Below are 23,012 nucleotides of genomic sequence, written 5' to 3'. Positions count from 1 at the left end.
GTGTTGAAGAAACATTGGCCAGTATAAGATTACAAATTTTAAGGAAATACACACACGCACACTCCGTTCGGGAATTGTCTCGTCGGCAGCGTACATAGTTACAATAAATGAGATACGTGGAAAATGACCCTTTCGATTCAATCGTTTGTGTGGCTGCAGTGGTTAGAATGATAGGCCGTATATAATAGACTCAAGCATATTGCTAATCAATATACGTTAAAAAAATAATCATTCGAAGAAAGAAAAATAAATTTGATGGGAATCAAACCCAGGTCGTCTGCTCAGTAGGCTTACGTGCTTCCACTAGATTACTGAATACCTTACAATTTCAAGCTTTTACTTACTGCTCACATAGTACCGATATGTAGCGCGTCAGCATATGTGGAATCATGTACCTCTAAACCCGCAATCACACTTAATTGTTTGTATACTTCCGCAAAACATACAAACACCAAATTTTGCATACATGTTCATCATGTGATGCGAATAACGGGAAAATTCTGATATCTTGAAAAAGGCGACATTTTCCATGTAAATGAAAGTTCAAAAGTTTTCGTCGTTTCGAAATGCTGGTTTTTATAGTAGTTGAACACATCATAGAGGCGTCATATGTTCTCAGGGAGTGAAGCTAGGAACATAGTTTGCGTTAGACAAAAGAGCATTAAAATTCATTTTCGTTTGGCGGCGCAAATCGAGAAAATGGAAAATTTGTAACGTCTCTTGCTAGAACGTCGAAATTTCGAGCTGATGTTTATTCTGACGCGTAGTTTCCGAATGCGTGCTTAAACTTGAAAAAAATAGTCATCTTCGGGGTTAGAAAGTTCTAGGAATGTTCCAACGAGACGTCAAATTCTAAAAAACTTGTAGATATGGTGGAAACACGAAATTGCGTTAGAATTAGTAGATTGCAGCATATGTAAGGGTAAAAATCGTACATGTTGAAAATGTCATCTTCAACTCAATATGGCGGCTCAAAAATTACTACCCATGAAAATTGTAAATTGTGCTCACGGCAGGTAAGTCAGGCTTTTGCTTTATTATTAAGGATGAATTGTAGTTTAAGTGAAGAAACAAATCATTGGAGAAGTCGCCATCTTGAATGCAAAGTTGCCATGTTGTAGAATTGGCTTGATCTGCCTTGTTATGTGCTACGTTAAGGGTAATAGATCAAACAAAAATCAACGTAGTAACTTGCCTCTGAGGTATCGTCTCTGCTTTCAAAGTAGTAGGTCTGGGTTCGATTCCCAGCGTAACCTTGTTTCCACTTGCGTTTTTTACCCCATCACCATTGCTTCATATTAGGGAAGTAGTTTCGGTTTGTACTGCGCAATCAAAATATTTTTATTACATTCGTAGAACGAAAGGATATATTTATACGGCAACTGTTGAGATGGTCTAGACATTTGTTATTCTGGAAGGCACTGCTACTATTATTTTATTTATTATGGTATTATAGACGTATTATTTTGTTCTTCTCCGGGGCACTCATAGAGCTTGGGGGCAGTGTCCCCCCAAAATATACAGGTTTGGAAGAAACCCTGGGCATCGTTTCGGGGATATACTGCCCAGCACAGACAACAATATAGTTTGTCTCGCGACAAGTGTATACCTCAAACCGGAGAGGATGCGAGAAATCGAAAAAATCTCCCTTTTATGCCCCTTGTGGATTCTCGTTAAAATACATGCATATACCAATTTTGAAATCTATAGCACAACTCTAGCCTCCAAACCGAAAGTACGTTAATATCTGAAACAACGGTTTGGAAAAAAGTCATTAGATGCCGAAAAAGCATGATTATAAATTTTAAGCAGACTCACACACATACAAACGCCTTTTGGCAATTGTCTCGTCGGCAGCTTACATAGTTACAATATGAGATACGTGCGAAACGCCCTTTTCGATTCAAAAGTGTGTCTGTTGGACAAGGAGGAAATCAAATTCCATGCATAATAGACTCAAGCTTTTTAGCAATCAATATAAAAGTAAACGTTTCAAGAAAGAAAAAAATAAAGAAAATTTGGTAAGAATTGAACCCGGGTCTTATAGTTCGGAATCTCATATGTAACCGCTGGATAACTCAATTTCTTACATTTTCAACTTTTTTCTATTTACTGCTCATATAGAACATATGGGGCCAGTATGGATGGAATTATATACCTCTAAAGTCGTAATTACACTTAATTGTTTGGATACTTCCCCAAAACATACAAACACCAAATTTCGCATACATGTTCATCATGTCATGTGAGTAACGGGAAAATTCAGACATCTTGAAAAAGCCAACATTTTCCATGTGAATGAAGTGTCGAAATTTTTCGTCGTTTCGAAATGCTGGTTTTTATAGTAGTTGCACACATCATAAAAACGTCATCTTTTGTCAGGCAGTGAACACTGGTTCGTAGTTTGTGCTAGATAAAGAGCGTTAAGATTCGTTATCGATTGGCGGCACAGATCGAGAAAATGTAAAATTTGAAATAGCTGTTGCTAGAACGTCAAAATTTTGAACTGATGTTTATTCTGATGCATAGTTTGCAAATCCGTGCTTAAACTTGAAAGAAACAGTCATCTTCAGTGTAAGAAAGTGGTAAGAATGTTTGAGGGGTGAGTCTAATTCTAGACAACTTGTAGATATGGGTTCTATTCCCGGGAAAACTTATTTTGTCTTGTATTTTTCTTATCTCCATTGCTTCGTATTAGCAAAGTAGTTTGTGTTCGTATTGCGGGAACAAAATATTTTCGTTATTACATACATAGAGGGAAGGGATATATTTATACGACAACTGTTGAAATGGTCTCGAAACGAGGCAGTATGTTCGAGTGAAGCTTCGAGACGATACTGAAGTATTTAAAAACAAACATATGTAGCTTTAGAAATGGGCCATCACCAGTGTTTCTTTCAGAAATAATGTTCCGGGGGATCACAGTTAGTATTCCGAGGGACACTGCTGATAATATTATATTTATTATTGTATTAAAGACGTATTATTTCTTCTCCTGTAGGGGCACTCAGAGCTCCGAGGAGGCAGTGCCCCCTACCAAAAAAATCTGGAAGAAACATTGGGCATCATTTCCACGATATAGTGTCCACACCATACAACAATATATTTTGTCTTGTAACAACAGTGTGCGCTTCAAACCGAAAATGATTGCAAAAATCTTCGCATTTATGCTCCTGGTTTAGATACATGCGTATACCAAATTATACATGCGTTTTTTTTAAAGAATATCATTTTGCAAATCATGTTGTTAGCTGATTGTATTAAGAAATGTGTTTATGAGTTATTCAGAGATGATTACCTACTAAATAGATGTGTTCATTGAAAATTCAAAAGTAAACATGTAGGTCTGCAAATATTTTTTATTTTTATATAACATATATGAATTACTTTTGCTGCAGGTAATACGTATATAAAATTAACCCCAATTGCACTATTATACAACATTGTAGTATATTACACTGCAAATCGTAGTATTCACAAAAATGCTATAAAAAAAGTGCTTAAAAGTCCTGGAACAAAGTTCATATTGGTAAACCGTGAGTGCTTATGGAAAACACGAGGTTTAAAATCTAGGAGAAAGTAAGTACTGTTGTTGTCTCCAATGTGTATAGATGTGCGTAAAGCGCACATAAGCCTTTTGCATAATTGTAAGTGTACACGTAGGAAATTAGTATTTAATAAATTGTGTATTTGTTGTTCAAAGTGAAATGCAGGAAATAATACGCGTTGAATTGAAGTAAGTGTTAATGACAGGTGTCTGCTGTAAACGGAAGTAAATTCCTCAAGTTTAGTTTTCTAAAAGTTGAGACAGTCATGGCAAAGCCATGATTAGGGGTCTGAGGGTCAGCCCCCAGCGAACTTAAGCGAGTTATATACCTCTAAAGTTCCAATCACACTTAATTGTTTGGATACTTCCCCAAAACATACAAACACCAAATTTCGCATACATGTTCATCATGTCATGTGAGTTTCGGGAAAGTTCCGATATGATGAAAAAGCCGACATTTTCCATGTAAATGAAGTGTCGAAATTTTTCGTCGTTTCGAAATGTTTTTTACGGTACTTACACATCATAGAAACGTCATCTTTTCTCAGGCAATGAAGATTGGATCGTAGTTTGTGTTAAAAAAGAGCGTTAAGATTCGTCGGCACAAATCGAGAAAATGTGAAATTTGAAACGGCTTTTCCTAGAATCTCGAAATTTCGAACTCTTGTTTATTCAGATTCGTAGTTTGCGAATCCGTGGTTAAACTTTAAAAAAAGAACAGTCATTTTCAATGTAAGAAACTGGTAGGAATGTTTTAAGATGTCGCCTAATTCTAGACAATTTATAGATATGATGCAATCACAAAATTTAGTTCAAATGTGTAGATTACATCGTAAGTGAAGGGAAAAATCGGATATGTTTGAAAAGTCATCATCTTCGATTCAAGATGGCGGTTCAAAACATTGTATCCTTGAAAATTTTAAGTTGTGCTCACGGTAGGACTGTCACGTTTTGTTATATTATTAAGGATGAAGTATAGTTTAAGTGAAGAAACAAATCATTGGAAAAGTCGCCATCTTGAATCCAAAGTTGCCATGTTGTTGAATTGGCTTGATTTACCTAGTTATGTGCTATGTTAGACAGAATAAAAAGAAACAAAATCAACGTACTAGCGTGGCTCAGCGGTAATGTGTCTGCTTTGTAAGTAGCAGGTCTGGGTTCGATTCCCGGCGAAATCATCTTTGTCTTGCATTTTTCGTATCTCCATTGCTTCGTATTGGCGAAGTATTTTCTCTTGGTATTGCGCGAACAAAATAGTTTCGTTATTACATACGTAGGGGGAAGGATATATTTATACGGTACTGTTGAGATGGCCTCGAAACGAGGCAGCATGTTCGGGCGAAACTTCGAGACGATATTGAAGTATTAAAAAAAAAACATATGTATCTTTGGTAATGGGGCATCACCAATGATTCTTACAGAAACAATGTTCCCGCGGATACATTTAGTACTCTGGGCGGCACTGATAATATTCTATTTATTATTGTATTATAAACGTATTATTTTGGTCCCTCCGGGGCATTCTGGGAGTTCCGAGGGGCAATGTCCCGCCCCCAAAATGTCTGGAAGGAACATTGGACATTTCTCCATGCTATAGTGTCATTACTAGACAACAATACATCTTGTCCCGTGACAACAGTGTGTGCTTCAAGAAGGAAATGATTACAATATCTCTCCGCTTTTATGCCCCTCGTGAAGATACATGCGTATACTAAGTTTGAAGTTTATGCCACAACTGAAAAATTATAAGATTATAAATTTCAAGGAAATACAAACACACAACGAGAGAGAGAGAGAGAGAGAGAGAGAGAGAGAGACCTTTTGACAATTCTCTCGTCGGCAGCGTACATAGTTATAATAAATGAGAGTGTAAAAGTGTCCCTTTCTATTCAATAGTTTGTGTTGCGGGACCGGTTGGAATGAAATGCAGTGTATAATAGACTGAAGCTTATTGCTAATCAATATACGCTATAAAAATAATTGTTCGAAGAAAAAAATAAATTAAGAAAAATTTGATGGAAATCAAACCCAGGTCGTCTTGCTCAGTAGGCTTACGTGCTTCCAATACACTACTGAATACTTTACATTTTCAAGCTTCTAATTACAGCTCACATAGTACCGGTACGTAGCGGGCGAGCATATATGGAATTATATACCTCTAATGTCGCAATCACACTTAATTGTTCGCATACTTCCACAAAACATAGAAACACCAAATTTCGCATACATGTTCATCATGTGATGTGAGTAACGGGAAAATTACGATATCTTTAAAGACATTTACATTTTCCATGGAAATGATGTGTCGAAATTTTTCGTCGTTTCGAAATGCTGGTTTTTATGGTAGTTGCACACATTATAGAAACGTCATATTTTGTCAGGCAGTGAAGTTAGGAACATAGTTTGTGCTAGAAAAAAGAGCATTAAAATTAGTTTTTGTTTCGAGGCACAAATCGAGAAAATGTGAAATTTTTAATGGTTGTTGCTAGAATTTCAAAATTTCGAGCGCATGTTTATTCTGATGCGTAGTCTGCGAATGTGTGCTTAAACTTGAAAGAAATAGTCATCTTCGGTGTAAGAAAGTGCTAGGAATGTTTTATGGGTGCGTCTAATTCTAGACAACATGTAGATATTCTGCAAACACGAAATTGCGTTCAAATGTGTAGATTGCAGCGTAAGTGAGGGGGAAAATGGGACATATTGGAAAAGTAACCATCATCGATACAATATGGCGGCTGAAATATTTGTAACCATGAAAATTGTAAGTTGTGCTCAAGGTAGGTAAGTCAGGTTTTGCCATATTATTAAAGATGATGTGTAGTTTAAGTGAAGAAACAAATCATGGAAGAAGACGCCATCTTGAATGCAAAATTTCCATATTTTTTAATTGCCTTCATTTGGCCTGTTATGTGGTATGTTAAGAGTAATAGAGCAAACATAAATCTACGTAGTAAGTTGGCTCTGAGATCAGTTCTGCTCGAGCCGTAGAGCGAAGCACATAGTGGATTAGTTTGACTTTGTTAGGTCTGTTTGTTCTACTCCTGCGAACTTGTGTCCTCTTAAAGTTACTAGTTCTTAAATTGTGTTTGGCCAGTCAGTGCCTACCAGTGAGTGAATTCAATGTTTTTTGCTGTTGCCTATTTCTGAGTAGTTATGGCTTACAAAAAGGACCTGCAATTAAATTTGCCTTTGATAAAAAGTTTCGAAGTTCACGCTCGACTTCCAGTCAAGTTTATCAGTGGTTAAATGAGACTTTTCCGAGCATTTTTGACAATATTTGTGCTCTTCAGTTATACGCCGATTGATTGAAAGGGTTTATATGGGCGCGTACACATCGAGGTCTTTTACACCCGTCCCTGACAGAAAAATGAAGTACCCAAGAACAAAAAAAGCATAGTATCGCATAGATAATAAATTAAAAGTAAAGTCTGGAGTACGTAAAAGGTGTTCGGTCATTTATGAATTAAAATGTCATAGGATTGAAGAAATGTGCAAAGTCGATACACAAACACAAGGACGGGTTAGTACACAACGACATGTTAATCTTCTCTGCCGGGGCAGCTCGGCAATAGGTGAACACACGTAGGACAGCCCATAATTAGTACGGAATATAACAGTGCAGAATGAGAATAAAAGCAAGGAAATGCTATGACAAGCATAAAATCATCATGAAAGCTAAGAAATAGTATAAAATCCGAAATAAATTAATTAAAAGAAACGTGAGGATTGCACTCACAAAGCAGTCAAGACATGCAGAAGCTGCAAGTAGGTGAAAACTTGCTGGATCATCTGGATATCGTCTCCAAGCAAGGTAGTCATATCAGCTGGTAAGCCAAGGCGGGCTCTCTCAGGAGCAAGAGGAACACATTCCACAAGAAGGTGGCGGATGGTCAGGAATGCACCACAATGGGTGCAGGAAGGCAGGTTCTGCCGACGTAACAGGTAGCCATGGGTCAGATGGCTGTGCCCGATACGTAGGCGCACCAATCGTCGTTCTTCCAGTCTTGAAGGACGAGAACTCGTGGCCCAAACACCAAGTCGCGGCTTGACAGCGTGCAATTTATTCTGAAGGTGCTCATCCCAGTTTTTCTGCCAGCGCTGAAGAAGAAGACGGTTGATTATAGGACGAAGATCAGAGCTGGGGAGCGATGACGGATACTCAGGTCCTGTAAGGGCAGCTTCTTTGGCAACACGGTCAGCACGCTCGTTCCCTGGAATACCAGCATGGCCAGGCACCCAACAAAATTGGATATCGGCACCTGCAAGACGTAAGGAATGGCAGGATAGTAGAATTTGCTGAACTATAGAGTGCACAGTTGACACATCAGTGAGACTACGTAAAGCGTTGCTGGAGTCAGAGCACAGAAGAACATGTCGAAGATGGCGTCGACAAATAAAATGCAGACTCTCCAGAATAGCAACCAATTCAGCCGTGAACACGTGGAAGCAGCATGAAGCTTCAAGCCAACGCTATGATCAGCCGTGACGAAGGCACAGCCAACGGAATCTTCATACTTCGAACCATCCGTATAGAAGACAGCGTAGGTACGGTACGCATCCTGAAAAGAGAAAAACTCCTGACAAAATTGTTGACTACTGGTGACAGACTTCGTAAATTGCGTTAGATGAAAGTTGACAGCAGGTGGAAGAAATGTCCATGGAGGAATGGACAGGAGACCCAATGGATAGATGGCAGGGACATCGAGTCCAAGGGAAGCCCGAAGGTCTATAGCACGAATGCCAAAAGGCCAAGTAGCAGTAGGTCGTGCTTGACATCTGTCATAGCGAGCACCAGCCTCAAGGGTAAAGGTCGAAGGATGGTCAGGTACGGCACGGATATGAATGTAATAGCGCAGGAGCAGGCAGTCCCGACGGTGGGGAAGAGGTGGTTCATGAGTCTCGACATAGAGACTAGGAACAGAGCTGGTTCGGAAAGCTCCAAGCGCCAAACGAATGCCAAGATGATGGACAGTGTCCAGATGTAGAACGGAGGGTCGAGCAGAACCATATGCAACATAGCCATAATCCAATTGGGAGCGGATGAGGCTACGATATAGACGCAACATCACCACATGGTCAGCACCCCACGAAAGATGGGATACCAAACGTAGTAAGTTCATGCAGCGGAGACGGCGGTACTTCAGGTCTCGAACGTGAACAGCACAGTTAAGTCTTCAGTCAAACTCCAAGCCCAGAAAACGAGCATGATGCACATAGGACAATCGAGAACAGCCAAGGAACACAACAAGAGTTAAGTGAACATAAAGAAATAGAAAACAAGATACGGGATAAAGATAGGAAAATTAGGAAATTAGAAGAAGAATTGCAGTTTTTAGAAAAAAATATAACAAGGCTAGGGACGATTTAGTAGAAAACCAAAGAGTACTAGGACAACAGGAAATAGACCATGTTAAACGACTAGATATCCTACACCAACAACTTGAACATCATAGAGAAAGACAGACAGTAGGTGCCGAGACAGTGTTCAGTGAGCTTCAAGAAATAGGAAGAAAAATAACAGAAACTAAGGTAGAACACATGGATACGGAAGAAAAAACAACGCAACAATGGACAGATGTTAAAAAAGGAACAAGAAATATAACAGAAAGAGAGAAAACAATAATGAAGGTATCAGCCAAAGCAAGACCAGCTTTAATATTTAAACCGAACCAGGGTGAATCCACAAGACAAACAGCACAACGGCTAACCAGCATTATTGACCCAAGAAAGGAGAAATTAAGAATCACAGGTGTTAAGACAACGATATCGTCGTACTGCAGACAGCCACAAAAGAAGACCTAAGGAAAATTAAAGAAAAATACGAAATAAAAAGGGACTTTAGATTCGAAGAGAATAAAAACCCACTTATAATAATATACGGCATTCCGGCAGATATGAAAGATGAAGAGATCATTGATGCAATGATAGAGCAAAATTTCGAAGATGATTAGCAACAAGAGGCAAGAGGAATAAAACCAAGGTTTAGAGGTGGTAAGAAGAACCAAAACAGATGTCATCTGGTGATAGAAGTCACACCTAGAATAAGGAATATTTTGCTCAATAAAGAAATAGTGTATATCGACTATGAGACAAATAAAATTAAGGACTTTATAGTCGTTCCAAAATGTTATATTTGCCAAGATTATGGTCATGTGGCAAAATATTGCTCAGATAAAGAAAGAGAAAGATGCCGATACTGTGGTACACTACAACATAGAAGCCAAGAGTGTGATGAAAAGGATGAAAATATTTGTGTGCCGTGCTTGATAAGACATAAATATGCCAAACACCAAACTCAGAGGAATGTGTTTCGTATAGGTATGCAAGAGAAAAGATAATAAGTAGAATAAATTATGGATAGAGAAGAGAGTAAATTGATGAAAAGAAGGAAAAAACCACCAAGCAAAATCAAAAGAGATAAGGAAAGATTAGAGATATTTTTACAAAGGAAACGGATTGAACACATTTATCTTTCATTGATTTCACTTCAAACGATAACATGGGAGGAAAATGAAGACAATAAGAAAGGAGAATTACATCAACTTTTAGAGAATAGAATAAAAAATAATAAGTCAAGATCAAAAGATAAAAAACTAGAAAACATACCTGATATAGACGGATCCTTCATACAAGGGGAGGAAAAATTCTTATTTTCACCCAAAGAAGAACCAATACAGATAAATAAAGTAGATTCCACTAAGGAAGAAAATGATCCTATTTTACCAGACCCAAGACCATTATATAATAATATGAATCACATATATAGAATTGCAAAACTAGATGATAGAAGCATATTAACAATAGCTCTCAGGCAAATAATAAGAGATATGCATCCGAAAGGCAGAACGATAACATATCCAATCTTAGAAGAAGTAGATAGAATGGAGTTAAGAGTATACGACTTACCTGCGAGCGGATGGGAACTGGTTGACCTTGTTGATGAAGCGTTTGAAAGAAGAGGAATTTATTGGGGGATTGATAATGTATACAAGCAAATGGTAAACGCATACGGAAGAGTATACCTTGATTGCACGAAGAGTGGATCGGATATGTATGTACATACGAAATATGCCTGAACCAATAAAGGTAATTAGAATGGCACAAAATAATGCGCAACACTCGAAAACTGCAACATTGGAATTAAGAAGATTCGTTGCAGTAAATGAAACAGACATCCTAAATGTACAAGACCATATGTAGTAAAAGAAAGGGTCATGGGTTTTCCACATACAGCGAAAATAATAGTAGGAGAAGAAGAACCGAAAACAGCCACGATAATTTTAAATAACGAGACTGAAATCCTGAAAATATCGCAATTTAGTGATAATTGGATAATAGTAACGGAAATAACGTATGGAACATTTACCTTTTGGAATATAAACGCATACTTTCAATACAGTATGAACATATAAACATTTCTGGATAAATTAAACGTAATAATATGGAACAATCCTGATAAAAACAATCTTGACAGTAGACTCAAATTCGAAATCGGTACTATGGGGATCACCGCATACCGATGAAAAGGGCAAAGAAATGGAAGATTTCATAGAACAAAATGGACTATATGTTATTAACACTGGCAATAAACCAACATTTGTAGGGCCTAGAGGACAATCATATATTGATATAACCTTAGCAACACGAAGACTAACCAATAGGATAAAAAATTGGGAGGTCCAGGATAAAGTAACAATGAGTGATCATGAGACTATTACTTTCAACATTCAAATAGAAAAAGGAAGTAACGATCTACTCAAAAACTATAATTACAAAAACACAAACTGGGAGAAATTTAAAACGGAACTGAAATTGCCGGAAATAAACAAAAAAAGTGAAATAAATGAAATAATTGATAATATAGAAACTGCTACGAAGCAGGCAATAGAAAGATCAACGAAACTAATTCAACGGAAAAGAGGATATGGTTATTTCTGGAACAAGGACCTGGAAAAAATAAGAATAAGTGTGAGAGCAAAGAGGAAAAGCTATCAAATGGCAATTAGTCAGGAGATTAGGAAAAGAAGACTCGAGCAATACAGAACAGTGAAGAAAGAATACGAAGATGCGATTCTTACCGCAAAGAAAAATAGTTGGGAAAAGTTGGAAAAAGAAGAGATATGCAGCGGCAATAGTTATAGACATTGAAGGAGCATTTGATAATCTGTGGGGGCCATCGTTAATTGAAAACTTAAGATCAAAATTCCCGAATATACCATCAATATTATCAAGAAATACCTTACGGATAGAATAGTAAGAATAGTAACAGAGGGGAAAGATATAAACATAAAGGTAGAAAAAGGATGCCCACAGGGGTCCATTCTTGGACCACTATTGTGGAATATTCAAATACAACCGTGTTTGGAAGAATTGGAAAAAGTGCATCATGTAGAAAAGGTAGTAGCTTTTGTGGATGACATAGCAGTTATTACGACGGGAAATTCGAGAAGTGAACTAGAATCAACGATAAATGAAATATTAGCAAAGCTACAGAGCTGATGCACTAAAAATAAGTTAAAATTGTCAGCAAAGAAGACTAAATATATGATCTTTGGATCAACATTAAAAAGAGACCCAATAATCAAAATAGAGGAAAACAAAATAGAATGAGTCAAAACATTTAAATATCTAGGGATGAAAATAGATGATAAATTGGCATTTAGCTCGCATATAGATTACGTGACTTAAAAAAAGGCAGAAAATCATAAATTAGTAACACTGGCAACAAATAAATATAGATTACCTATAAAAACAATGAAATTATATCAGGAAATGATACTAAATGCGACTGTGTGTTATGGAGCAAGTATATGGGCGCATCGTTTACAAGAAAATAGGAAATTGAAAGTACAGATTAATAGACCACAGAGGAATTTAATGTTAAGAATGACAGGAGCTTTTAGTACTACATCGCATATGGCATTGTGTATAGTATTAGGCCAAAAACCGACGAACCTTTGTGTCAAACAGAGAGCAATGACCTATTACCTTATAAGGGGTAAAGTAGAGGAGATGCAGAAACTAAACACATTAATAACGACTAACAACGAAGAATTAGAACAAATAATAATAAGTAATTGGAATAATGAGTGGGTGAAGGAAGACAACAAAACACGGACCAGAGACATATTTCCAAACGTACGTGAAAGATTGAACATGAAACATATAGAAGTAAATTCTGGCATAGTACACTACATCACAGGACATGGACCGTACGAGGAATATTTATACAGGATTAATAAAAGAAACACGCCAAATTGTGATTGTGGAAGTAGGGAAACGCCGAACATCACGTCCTGTGGTGCCATCAAATAGAGACAAATATACAGGAGAGAGAACACTTAAGAACAAAATATACAAAAGGCATAGTAAAGAGTAGAAGATTATAACATCCTTAAAACACTTACAATGGAATATTCAAATCTACGCAGACTAAAATATAGAACATCAAGAAGATAAAACCTAAAGCAGTAACGATTAGGAAGAGTGGAAGCGAAGTATGTGAGTGAACAGATCCTCCGAACCGGAGATTACTCCAGGAAGTGCAGGAACCACCGCACTGGCCGAGGAACAGAGTGAAAGAGCCTGATGCATCGCCGTGGTAAACCACTGGAAGGAACTCCGGATGCACTAGGAGCGTGTGTGTGTGTGTGATGGTGAGGGGAATGTCTCGAGGCGGTGGTGCTGAGAACATATATATGACAAGGTGTGATACTTCGGACCGAGAGAGACCTAAGTTCTCCGAGTGAATTTTGGGCCCCAATTAATGTTCAATGGACTAGCCTAGTACCACGAGCGAATGGAAAAATAAATGTAATAACAGTGTTTGAAATGTATGTGCTTAGTGGATGATATTCTTAGTGCAGTGCTGTGTAGTATATTTTAGTGTAGTGTTGTGTAGTGGTAAATGAAAGTAAATTTTCTCCGGTTTGAGCATAAAAGAAAATTTAAAATAATCATACAGGTGAAAAATATAAGGAGCAATATAAGTGGAAAGACGTGTAAATAGTGAAATAGTGTTAACATTGCAGGTGAATAACCAGTGAAGTGAAACAAACAATATAAAATATACAGGGAAAACCATTAAGATACAGGCAAAAAATAACGCCCAGAATAGAAGAAAAGAAGAAGCCAAATGACGAGACATTGACAAAACAGACAAGAACAGAACGACGAAAGACGAAGGACTAGAGTCGAGCACTGACAGGAAGCATTTAATATACAAGGAATTTTCTTTTTTCTTTTGTTTTCACGGGTTTGTTTTGTTTTCCGTTTGATTTTTTGTTCTGTATTGTTTGTTCTTTGGCTGTGGTTAAGCCACGCCTTTTTTCAAAATAAATGAAACGATAACAAGGCACAAGAAACATTTCACAATGATGAATGCCTTGTCCAGCACTAATTATTAGGTGCTGACAACAGGTAAACTGAGTGAAATGGAAAAAAAGCCAAGGAACAGCTCAGGATCATAGGCACAGTGACAAAGGCGACAAAATTGTACGCAGTGTGTTTATGTGAATGAAAAGCTGAAACCAGTAGTGGTAGACCATCGGTGAAGGCGGTTGAGCGCTAACTGCAACTGGCGACTAACTGTACGGAGATCACGTGAGCCACAGTAGATAGTAAAGTCATCCACATAAAGCAGCCCATGAACAGAAGGGGAGAGCTGCGGCATCACTCTATTCACTGCTACAGCAAACAATGTAACACTCAACACACTACCCTGTGGAACGCCATTCTCTTGTGGAAACGGAGCAGAAAGAGTAGCTCCAAGCTTGACTCTAAAAGAACGTTGTTGGAGAAAGTTCTGGATGAAAAGAGCCAAGTGGCCATTTAAGCCCCAGAGATGGAGTTGCCGCAAAATGCCATATAGTCAAGCGATGTCGTAGGCCTTTTCAAGGTCAAAGAAAATGGCTATCACATGTTCTTGATGACGAAAGGCATCCTGAATAGCACTTTCAAGATGCGCCAAATGATCAGTAGTGGAACGGAAGCGCCGAAAGCCACATTGAAGATTGGAAATGAGGCCATGGTGTTCGAGAAACCAGACTAAGCGGGTATTGATCATCATCTTTAAAAGTTTACACAGACAGCTAGTCAAGGCGATCCGGCGGTAGCTTCCACTGGACGTGGCAGGCTTACCAGGCTTCAAAACAGGAATAATGTATGCTTCACGCCAGGCAGCAAGGAAGGAGTCTTCAACCTACATGCGATTGTACAGGTCAAGATGATGTTGCTTGCCATCGTCAGAAAGGTGCATGAGCATAGCATAACAGATGCCATCATAGCCAGGTGCCCTGTTCTTCGTAGAAACCAAAACAGCAGCAAGTTCAGCAGCAGTAAAGGGCAGATTATAAGCTTGAGCGATTGCAGAGCGGAACTGAAGTGGCGTACGTTTGGTGCGTTGCTTTTAAGTGAGGAATCCAGCTGAGTAGTGAGTAGAACTGGATACACCGCAAAGTGACGACCTAATGCAGCAGCAATTCTGTCCTGATCAGTGATTATTACACCATCGATAAGAAGGAATGGAACCGCAACGGAGGAAACATGGCACTGCAGACGACGAATCTGCGACCAGACCGCTGTCATGGAGCTGCCAGCAGTAAGAGAAGAAACATAAGTGCGCCAGCTATGACGCTTAGCTTGCTTAATCTGATTGCGGGTACGAGCACGAAGAAGACGAAATTGAATCAAATTATCAGCTATAGGAGCACGATGAAAGTACGTAGTGTTCGACGTCGGGCCAGAATAGCGGCATGAATCACCTCAGACCAGCAGCGAACGGTGCATTTACACCGGGAACCAGCATAGATAGGAATAGAGTCGTGTGCAGCTGCCAGGATACTCTGCTGAAAAGTCTCACAATGACAATTAACAGTAAAACGAGGTTGTAAAGTGAAATGAAAAATGGCGGAAAAACGATTCCAGTCTGCTTGATGTAGACTATAGGCAGTGAACGGAGCCGAATGGATGAGCGGAAGGGCACTGACAATTATATGAAAGTGGTCACTGCCACAGAGATCGTCATGCACGCGCCAAGTAAGGTAGGCACCAAGTTGAGGACTGCAAATGGAGAGGTCCAAATGAGAGTAGGTACCATTAGTACTAGTAAAATGTGTGGGACTGTCATCATTGAGGAGCAATGAGTGTGTATTGTCAAGGAAAGTGGCAATCTCTTGACCTCGAGGCTCAGTACGAGGAGAGCCCCACAGTGCATGGTAGGAGTTAGTCACCCACAAACAGAAATGGGGATGGAAGCTGTCGGGCAATCTGTTCAAGATCGACAGCAGTAAAGATGTCATGACACGTAAGGTACATACAACAAAAAGTAATAGGTTGTCTTAAGACGACACGAACAGCTATAAGCTGGAAAGCACTGTTCACATGGATCAGAGCAGAGTGGTAGGTATCAGAGACTCGTATTGCCACACCAACTGCTGCACGAGCTGCTGTAAGCTGATCATGACGATATACAGTATAACCAGAGAGAACTGAGTTGCTAGTAGAGGTAAAATGCGTTTCCTGAAGACAGAATATGATAGGATGAAACAATGTCAACAACTGCTTAAATTCCTCGCAGTGAGTGGAATAGCCATTTAAATTCCATTGAAGAAGAGACATGTTCAACAAGCGTCGAGAACAAGAAGCAAGGTACTGCGCTTGCCTTTTCACGGCCTTCCACAAGGGTAAAATGATCGATGTCCTCCTCCACCATATCATCCATAAGAAAATCATCATCATTAGGTGGACTGCGTGACGTATGCTTCTGTTTCTTCGCCCCAGGTGGGCTAAAAGACTGGGTGCGTGAAGATTTCTTCGGTGGCTTGGTAGAAGCTGTGGAGGAGGTAGAGGTATCCTTGGAAGCTTGAGTCTGGAGCTGTCTTTTCTTTTCCTTCTTACAGAGAGGTTTGGTAGGAAACTGGCTGTTTGACTGCTTCAAAAACTGGGCTATGGATTGGTTAGGGGAAGACGAGGTAGAGCCAGCAGCCGAAGTGGGAGGAGGCAAGCAGAAATTGGTTTAACGATTCGTGAAGGCGAAGGATCTGTCAATTAAGGCTTAGGGTGCGAAGCGGAAGATTATCTGTGCTTCGTACGGGATAGTCCTGAGATCACAGAAGCAGAGGTACGGGACGCCTTGGAAGAGACTGGCACACACGAAACCTCAACTTCCGTCTGGGTAGCGGAATCTACTGTCTGAGTACCTTGTTATCTGCTGATCTTCAGAAGGGAAGAGAAACTAGTGCCGAAGGTAACCTTCGGCTGGAGCCTTCGTTTAGCCTCAGCTCCGGAGATCTTCTCTATTACCATCAGTTCACGGATCTTCTTCTCAGTCACAAAAGTAGGATAGTCACGTAACCAAGCTAAGTGGGCACCTTTACAATTAGCGCACTTCGATGGAGCCGCACATGGGGCCTGACCACGAGCTGCGGAACTACAATTGCCACAGATGGCAGAGGCATGACAAGAAGGGGCTAAGTGGCCAAAATGTTGGCAGCTAAAGCACCGTAATGGTAATGGTATGTACGGCCGGACTTTCAAACGGTGGTAAGCAACGTTCAAATGCGTCGGAAGGTCAGGTAGGGCGAAAGTAAGGACGTAGGAATCCTTGGGCTCTACCGTACCATTTCTCTTCGTGGTAATTCGATGGACGTCAGTCACATGGCTACCCTTAAGTTCAGCACATATTTCCGCCTCTGGTAACTCTCAAATCGAAGCAGGTGATAACTCCTTTGCTAGTATTTAATTGTCGATGAGGCTCAACCAGAATAGGAACAGGTCCTAACTGTGTACTAGTTAAAAGTAATTGAGGTTGTTTATCTGAGGTCGTTTGAACAAGTAACGTCCCATTGCGTAATTTGCGAATATGTCCAGAAGGAAACGCTCCTGTGGCAATATGATGTAGCTGACGATGTACTATAAATGGTGACAATTTACTTAAGGCTCCAACTGTGTCATTTGATTTGTCTTTGATGATTAAATATCTTGGTACAAGACCAAGCTTTTCCTCTCTCTCTCTATCCTGGGTGGGTGGTTGATGCAAAGCCATAGTTAAAGAAAGCCCAAATTCCTCTCAGCTTCTCCGTCGTAGTTCGAAGCGGCCAACGAGGCTAGCAAGTCTTACCTGCATGACCCTTGTCAGCAAGCTAAGCTGTGACACCAAGTCAAAATGACAAGGAGGCAGAGCCACTTGCACCGCCGACTGATGGGTACTTTTGAGAGGACCCAAGTCCCACCGTGTAAGGGGAGGAACCAATGGTTCATTGGAGATTCCCACACCGCAGACTCCCAGCATTCCCTTTCAGGGCATCACTCCTTCCGGTCCTGCTGGGTGCGCATGCGCTTCACTCCTCCGTCCCACGGCCCCGGGTCCAGCGTCATCCAAGCAAATCTAAAAGCAAAACCAGTCCATAGCAAGGTTGTCTTCTAAGGAGAGCAGTCCATATCCGAGGCTTATATTTTTCCGACACTCGATCGCAGGTTTTAAATGCCGCGTGATCTGCCCGGCACAACCCCCAACCTGGAGGACCAGTGGCTGATTGCAGTTCCGAAGAACTAAGCGTTGGGGACGCCACATCCCGACGCCGGTCAGTTACACGCCGAGTTTTATAGTATTTATCTGAAGTTTAAGAATGTACAGCGGGGGACACTTCTAAATGGTACACCTTAGCCGTAGATCTCCATATGGCTGTACCATTTAGAAGTGTCCACCGCTGTACAAGCGTATGAACAGTTTGCTCCTAGTGCCCCGATTCTGTGGTCTTTCATTATGCCGATGGATGCCGATGCACTAAGGATTTTACCAGCGGAAACCCCAATAAACAGATTAGAATATACGACTTCCCTTTGGAGGCGTCATTGCAGTAGAACATTTTAGTGCTTATGGAAAGGTGCGTCAAATGGATCCCCAATTTTGGGCAGCTCCTTCCCCTCCCCCCAGGTATTGATAGTGGTATCCGCATTATTCGTGTGGAACTACAGAAACATATCCCGTCACGCTTAATAGTACAGAGCTTTAAAGTGGGTGTATCCTATGATGATCAACCTATTACTTTTTTGCCAATTTCATTTGCACACGATCTCTCTATGTCCGTTGAAAAAATTAAAACCTGTGAGTGCGAAACCGGCCCCTGCCTCTGTTCAAATGACTGAACCTGAAAAAAGTGCAACGATTCATTCTGTCGTCAAGGCCTTTGGAGGTTCGAGCAGATGTCCAGCAGAAACCTGCTCGGGGTCCCGCAGAAGTTTCTGTTTTGAACGATGAGAGTGAGTTTCCTGAGTTACCAAAATCACGCCCAATATCGCTGTTATCATTAGAACAATCAATTTCGTCGGAGGCAGTACCAAATGTACCACCCCCGATAATACAAGAGCCGCCACTGCAAGATGTGCGCCCAGTGTCAACTAGTGTTTCTCTGCCAGATAATCTTCCGGGTTGGAGTAACTCCTCTTTAGTACAGGCAGAAGTTTCCCTTTCTCCTACAGTTCCTCAAAGTGATGTTTCTGCTTTTCCTGATCCCGCTTCGCAACAAAAAGACTAAGAGTATCAAGGTCATCTACAAGAAAAAAAGAATTGAGTTTACTTCTTAGTGCAGTTAAAGGAACGGATAAAACTGACTCACGTGATCCAAAATCGTAAGTGCATGCTATTTCTGATTCGGAACTCAAGTGAGTGTAGGTGTGTCTTTCCTTGGAATTTTTATTCTCACAGCGAGCATTTTGTAGCAACAGGTTTGTTATGTATGTCTGTCCGCTTATGTTTTTCTTCTGTGTTACGGGATAACAGAGCTCTATATTACACGAAGTGCCATGGGTGAATAGACTTCTCACTCGTGTGCGAAGAAAACAATTCTCATTTTCATAGTGAGTATGTTATTATTGTTAATTTTTTCTTCTTTCGTACCGATATGTCAGCGGTAAATTTATTTACAGTGTTAGCTCTTAATATCTATCGCATCAGTTCTAAGTCTAGTAAAGCCCTCTTTAAACAATTTATTGAGCACCGTCACCCCGACGTATGTGGTCTCGTTGAACTGACTTTTCCGTTGTTAGACTTTCTTAGTGATTACCACGCAATAATTAATTGTGAATCATCTACAGGGGTGGCTCCAGTGGCGTAGCACACTTTTGCGGGCCCTCCCGCAAAGTATAGAGCAGGGGCCCTAGTTGTAAAGCCGACAGAAGTAAGGTTGAAGTTCTACTTCTTTAAATCTTTATTCATCGCAAGACTTCGGGGCCCTCTATACCTCTGGCCCCCCCCGCACGGCGGGGGTTGCGGGGGCAGCTGCTACGCCACTGGGTGGCTCTTTTGGTAAGGAAGGGTCTTACGTATGATAGAGTCGTATTATCTCCCGATGGGAGGGCCATACGTTGTTGCATTCAAAATATTTGTTTAACTCTACTCTATACTCCTTCGGGCTACCTCATGGTGCGAGAAAGGGAACAGTTTTATGAGCACACCATCCCGTCTTTAATTCCGCCGGGCATTAGTCAGTGTATTTTGATAGGTGATTTTAATGCGGTAATGAACCCCCAAGATACTCTCACCCCCTCGCCATCATGTTACGCGTTAGTGGAGCTTGTGCGAGCTATGCAGCTACATGATGCGCTCAGTGTATCCAACTCGCTGCATGCTTTCACCTTTTGTGGGTTGACAACTAAGAGTAGAATCGACCGAGCATACTTAACGACACCTTTATGTTTAACGGTGATCCATTTGTTAAGTCTTCACTTGCCGTTTTCAGACCACTCAGCCCTTGAAGTGGCTTTTAAATTGTCGTTTTTCATACCTGCAGCACGTGAACTTTGGGCTGCTTCTGCTCCCCTGGAAAATTTAGTACGTATTAACGATATTAAATTCCGGATGAAACAGATTTACACACATTCATCGCTGCAAGCTTATTTTTCTGAGGATTTCTACCACTGTTTCCCAGAGAAAACTGCGTCTATATATCACGTTGATCGCCTTCTACGAAAAAAAGCGCTTGACTTTCATCCCATCCCTTGTTTTAAATGACGGGATAACTACGAACGATGTTTCCCAGATTTATTTACACGCTATTATACCGATTTTTCGAGTGCAAAGCCGATGGATTATGCTTATGGAACGGAATTCTTGTCTTCGTTCCCCCAGCAACTCAGAGAAGGTCATCTGTTAATGTGACTCATCACAGAAAATGAAATTTTAAATGTTTAAGACAGCTAAAGGTCGTAGTTCCCCTGGAATCGATGGCTTGAACATAACATTTTACAGACGTTATTGGCCAAATTTCAGTGCAACGCTCGTCACTGTCTTTAACGATTTATTATCGGAAGTCGCGTTTTCGCACAACACCGTTGTCTTTGTACTTCTTCCTAAATCATCTTCCGCACGTGAGGTTTTAGACTTCCGACCTATGTCTTTATTGGCGGTTGACCTGAAACTCTTTACGAAGGTTCTCACCTCGCGACTACGACCAATTATTCGCCGCTATATCAGTCATTTTCAGGCGGCACTCCACGAGACCCATAACCTCCAGTATACTTTACGTTGAATCAGAGATCGTTTTGCGTATTATCATTCCTGTCATGTGCTGGCGGGAGCACTGGCTGTGAACCTGAAAAAAGCGTATGATAGCGTCGATCATGGCTTCTTAGCGTTAACTCTTGAAGCCTGGGGTTTCCCGTTAGCCTTCCTGCAGGTCATCTCCAATCTGTACGCTACAGCGAACTTTCGCATTCAGATTAATGGCCATTTATTCCCCGTTATTCAGTTAAAACGAGGTTTGCACCAGGGAAGTAGTTTTAGTTTCACGCTCTTTGCATCGGTGCTAGACCCTTTACTTGCGATTGGCCACATTATCGCCTCCTGGCCCCTCTGTCTCGCAGCGAAAAATCTTTGCGCATGCTGACGATCTGAACATAACCGGAGTGGATCCCGCAGCTATGATGGAATGTTTTTCAGTTTTGCAGCGATTTTCGCGTTGTTCCGGTCCCCACTATAATACACGTAAGACTAACGTTCTACAGTTTCATAGTTTTCATTTACCTACAAATGCGCCCGATACACCACCCTTACCTCATGTCACGTCTTTAACAATCCTATGAATTCCCTTTACGTCATGTTCAACTCAGAATTATGATGAGATTTGGTCCCCACTGTTATCACAAGTACGTCAACTGTTATATTCCATGCGTTTTCGAAGACTACATCTCTTACATCGTATTCAATTTATTAACGTTTATGTGGCGACCAAATTGTGGCACAGGGCGAGTTTACCCCTACCGGAAATATACGCACGCAAGTTTGAATCCCTGTTTCTTTGGCATATTTGGCGCGGATTCATTTTCCGCATTCCCCGTACAGCACTTTACCTTCCGCGTTTACGTGGGGGATTAAGTCTCGTTTACCTTAGCCTTAAATGCCAAACATTGTTTATTTGCGACTTCTACAATGCTCTTCTCCTTGGAGACACTGTAACACAACAATGAATTCGTTGCTTCTGGCCGAGCTATGAATATCCTCTGAACCCTCCTTTTATACAATTTTCGGCCCAGTGTCCGTCCTTTGTTATGACTAATTCATAATTGGACCTACGCTGGGATGATCATAGACCCCGCCATTCACAATGCCCGTACATTATATCGTATCCTTTTAGTGTTAACACATCCTCAGACACGCCTTAGAATACTCCTCCATTTCCCGCAGGTGATTTGGCCACAAGTCTGGGCCAATATTTTTGATGCAGTGTTACCTTCTTATATGCAAGAGGACTGGTTTAAAGTTGTTCATCAGCTCATTCCTACTCGTGCGAGTTTATTCGCAGTTCACCGCACACCTGATGCGATTTGCGAAAGATGCAATGAAGAAGATACATTGGACCACCATTATACGCAGAGCGTAGGTGCATCCACCATCTGGAGAAGTCTGACGGCAATGTTAGGTCGTATTAGCCGCCATCCACCGCATCAGTTCACGGTGGATTACTTGCTATTTCCAGATTATCGTCTTTTCCCACCAGCGAAATATATATATATACGCATCTTTTGACAATTATCCCGTTGGCAGCGTATATAGTTATAATATATGAGATACGTGGAAAAGTGCCAATTTCGGTTCAGTAGTTAGTGTGCAGGATCGGTTGGAATGAAATGGGAACTATAATAGACTCAAGCTTATAGGCAAACAATATATGCCATAAAAATAAACTCTCAAAGAAAGAAAAAGTGAGAAAAAAAGTGTTAGGAATCGAACCCAGGTCTCCTGCCCAGTAGGCGCACGTCATTCCCCTACACTACTGAATTCCTTAGATTTTCGACTTCCTACTTACTGCTCACATAGTACTGCTACGTAGCGGGCCGGCATCTGTGGAATTAAACCTCTAAAATCGGAATAGTAATCGGGTTATATATGCGTTTTTTAGCATCATTATGGAAATGATGTCTTGTTATTTGATTGTAATAAGAAATGACAAAGACACCATTCTAATAC

The 23,012-nt window shown here is 40.5% G+C and overlaps 2 protein-coding genes across 3 annotated transcripts in view; both read right to left on the bottom strand.

The window, feature by feature from the left end:
• LOC145678377 (dual oxidase maturation factor 1-like) overlaps window positions 1–23,012 on the bottom strand; it is a 141,008-nt gene that overhangs the window by 48,435 nt on the left and 69,561 nt on the right. The window lies entirely within an intron of this gene.
• LOC145679336 (uncharacterized) lies at window positions 7,280–8,667 on the bottom strand. The gene is made up of 2 exons (XM_081749920.1): window positions 7,950–8,667; window positions 7,280–7,806 (listed from the first exon to the last, which is right to left on the bottom strand). Exons 1-2 carry the CDS (start codon window positions 8,665–8,667, stop codon window positions 7,280–7,282), a joined length of 1,245 nt encoding a protein of 414 aa, XP_081606046.1.

Source organism: Thermobia domestica, chromosome 2 (assembly GCF_964235325.1).
Source record: "Thermobia domestica chromosome 2, izTheDome1.hap1.1, whole genome shotgun sequence".
Taxonomy (NCBI): domain Eukaryota; kingdom Metazoa; phylum Arthropoda; class Insecta; order Zygentoma; family Lepismatidae; genus Thermobia; species Thermobia domestica.
The sequence above is the reverse complement of the archived record's forward strand: the minus strand, read 5'-3'. Positions and strand labels throughout refer to the sequence as shown.

Excerpts from the sequence above, each read along its gene's own strand:
- LOC145679336 (XM_081749920.1), bottom strand. The coding sequence starts at position 8,667 with ATGAACTTACTACGTTTGGTATCCCATCTTTCGTGGGGTGCTGACCAT. Across the intron at positions 7,807-7,949 it reads GTTGCTATTCTGGAGAGTCT|GTGCCGATATCCAATTTTGT; the intron begins GCATTTTATTTG and ends TACGTCTTGCAG.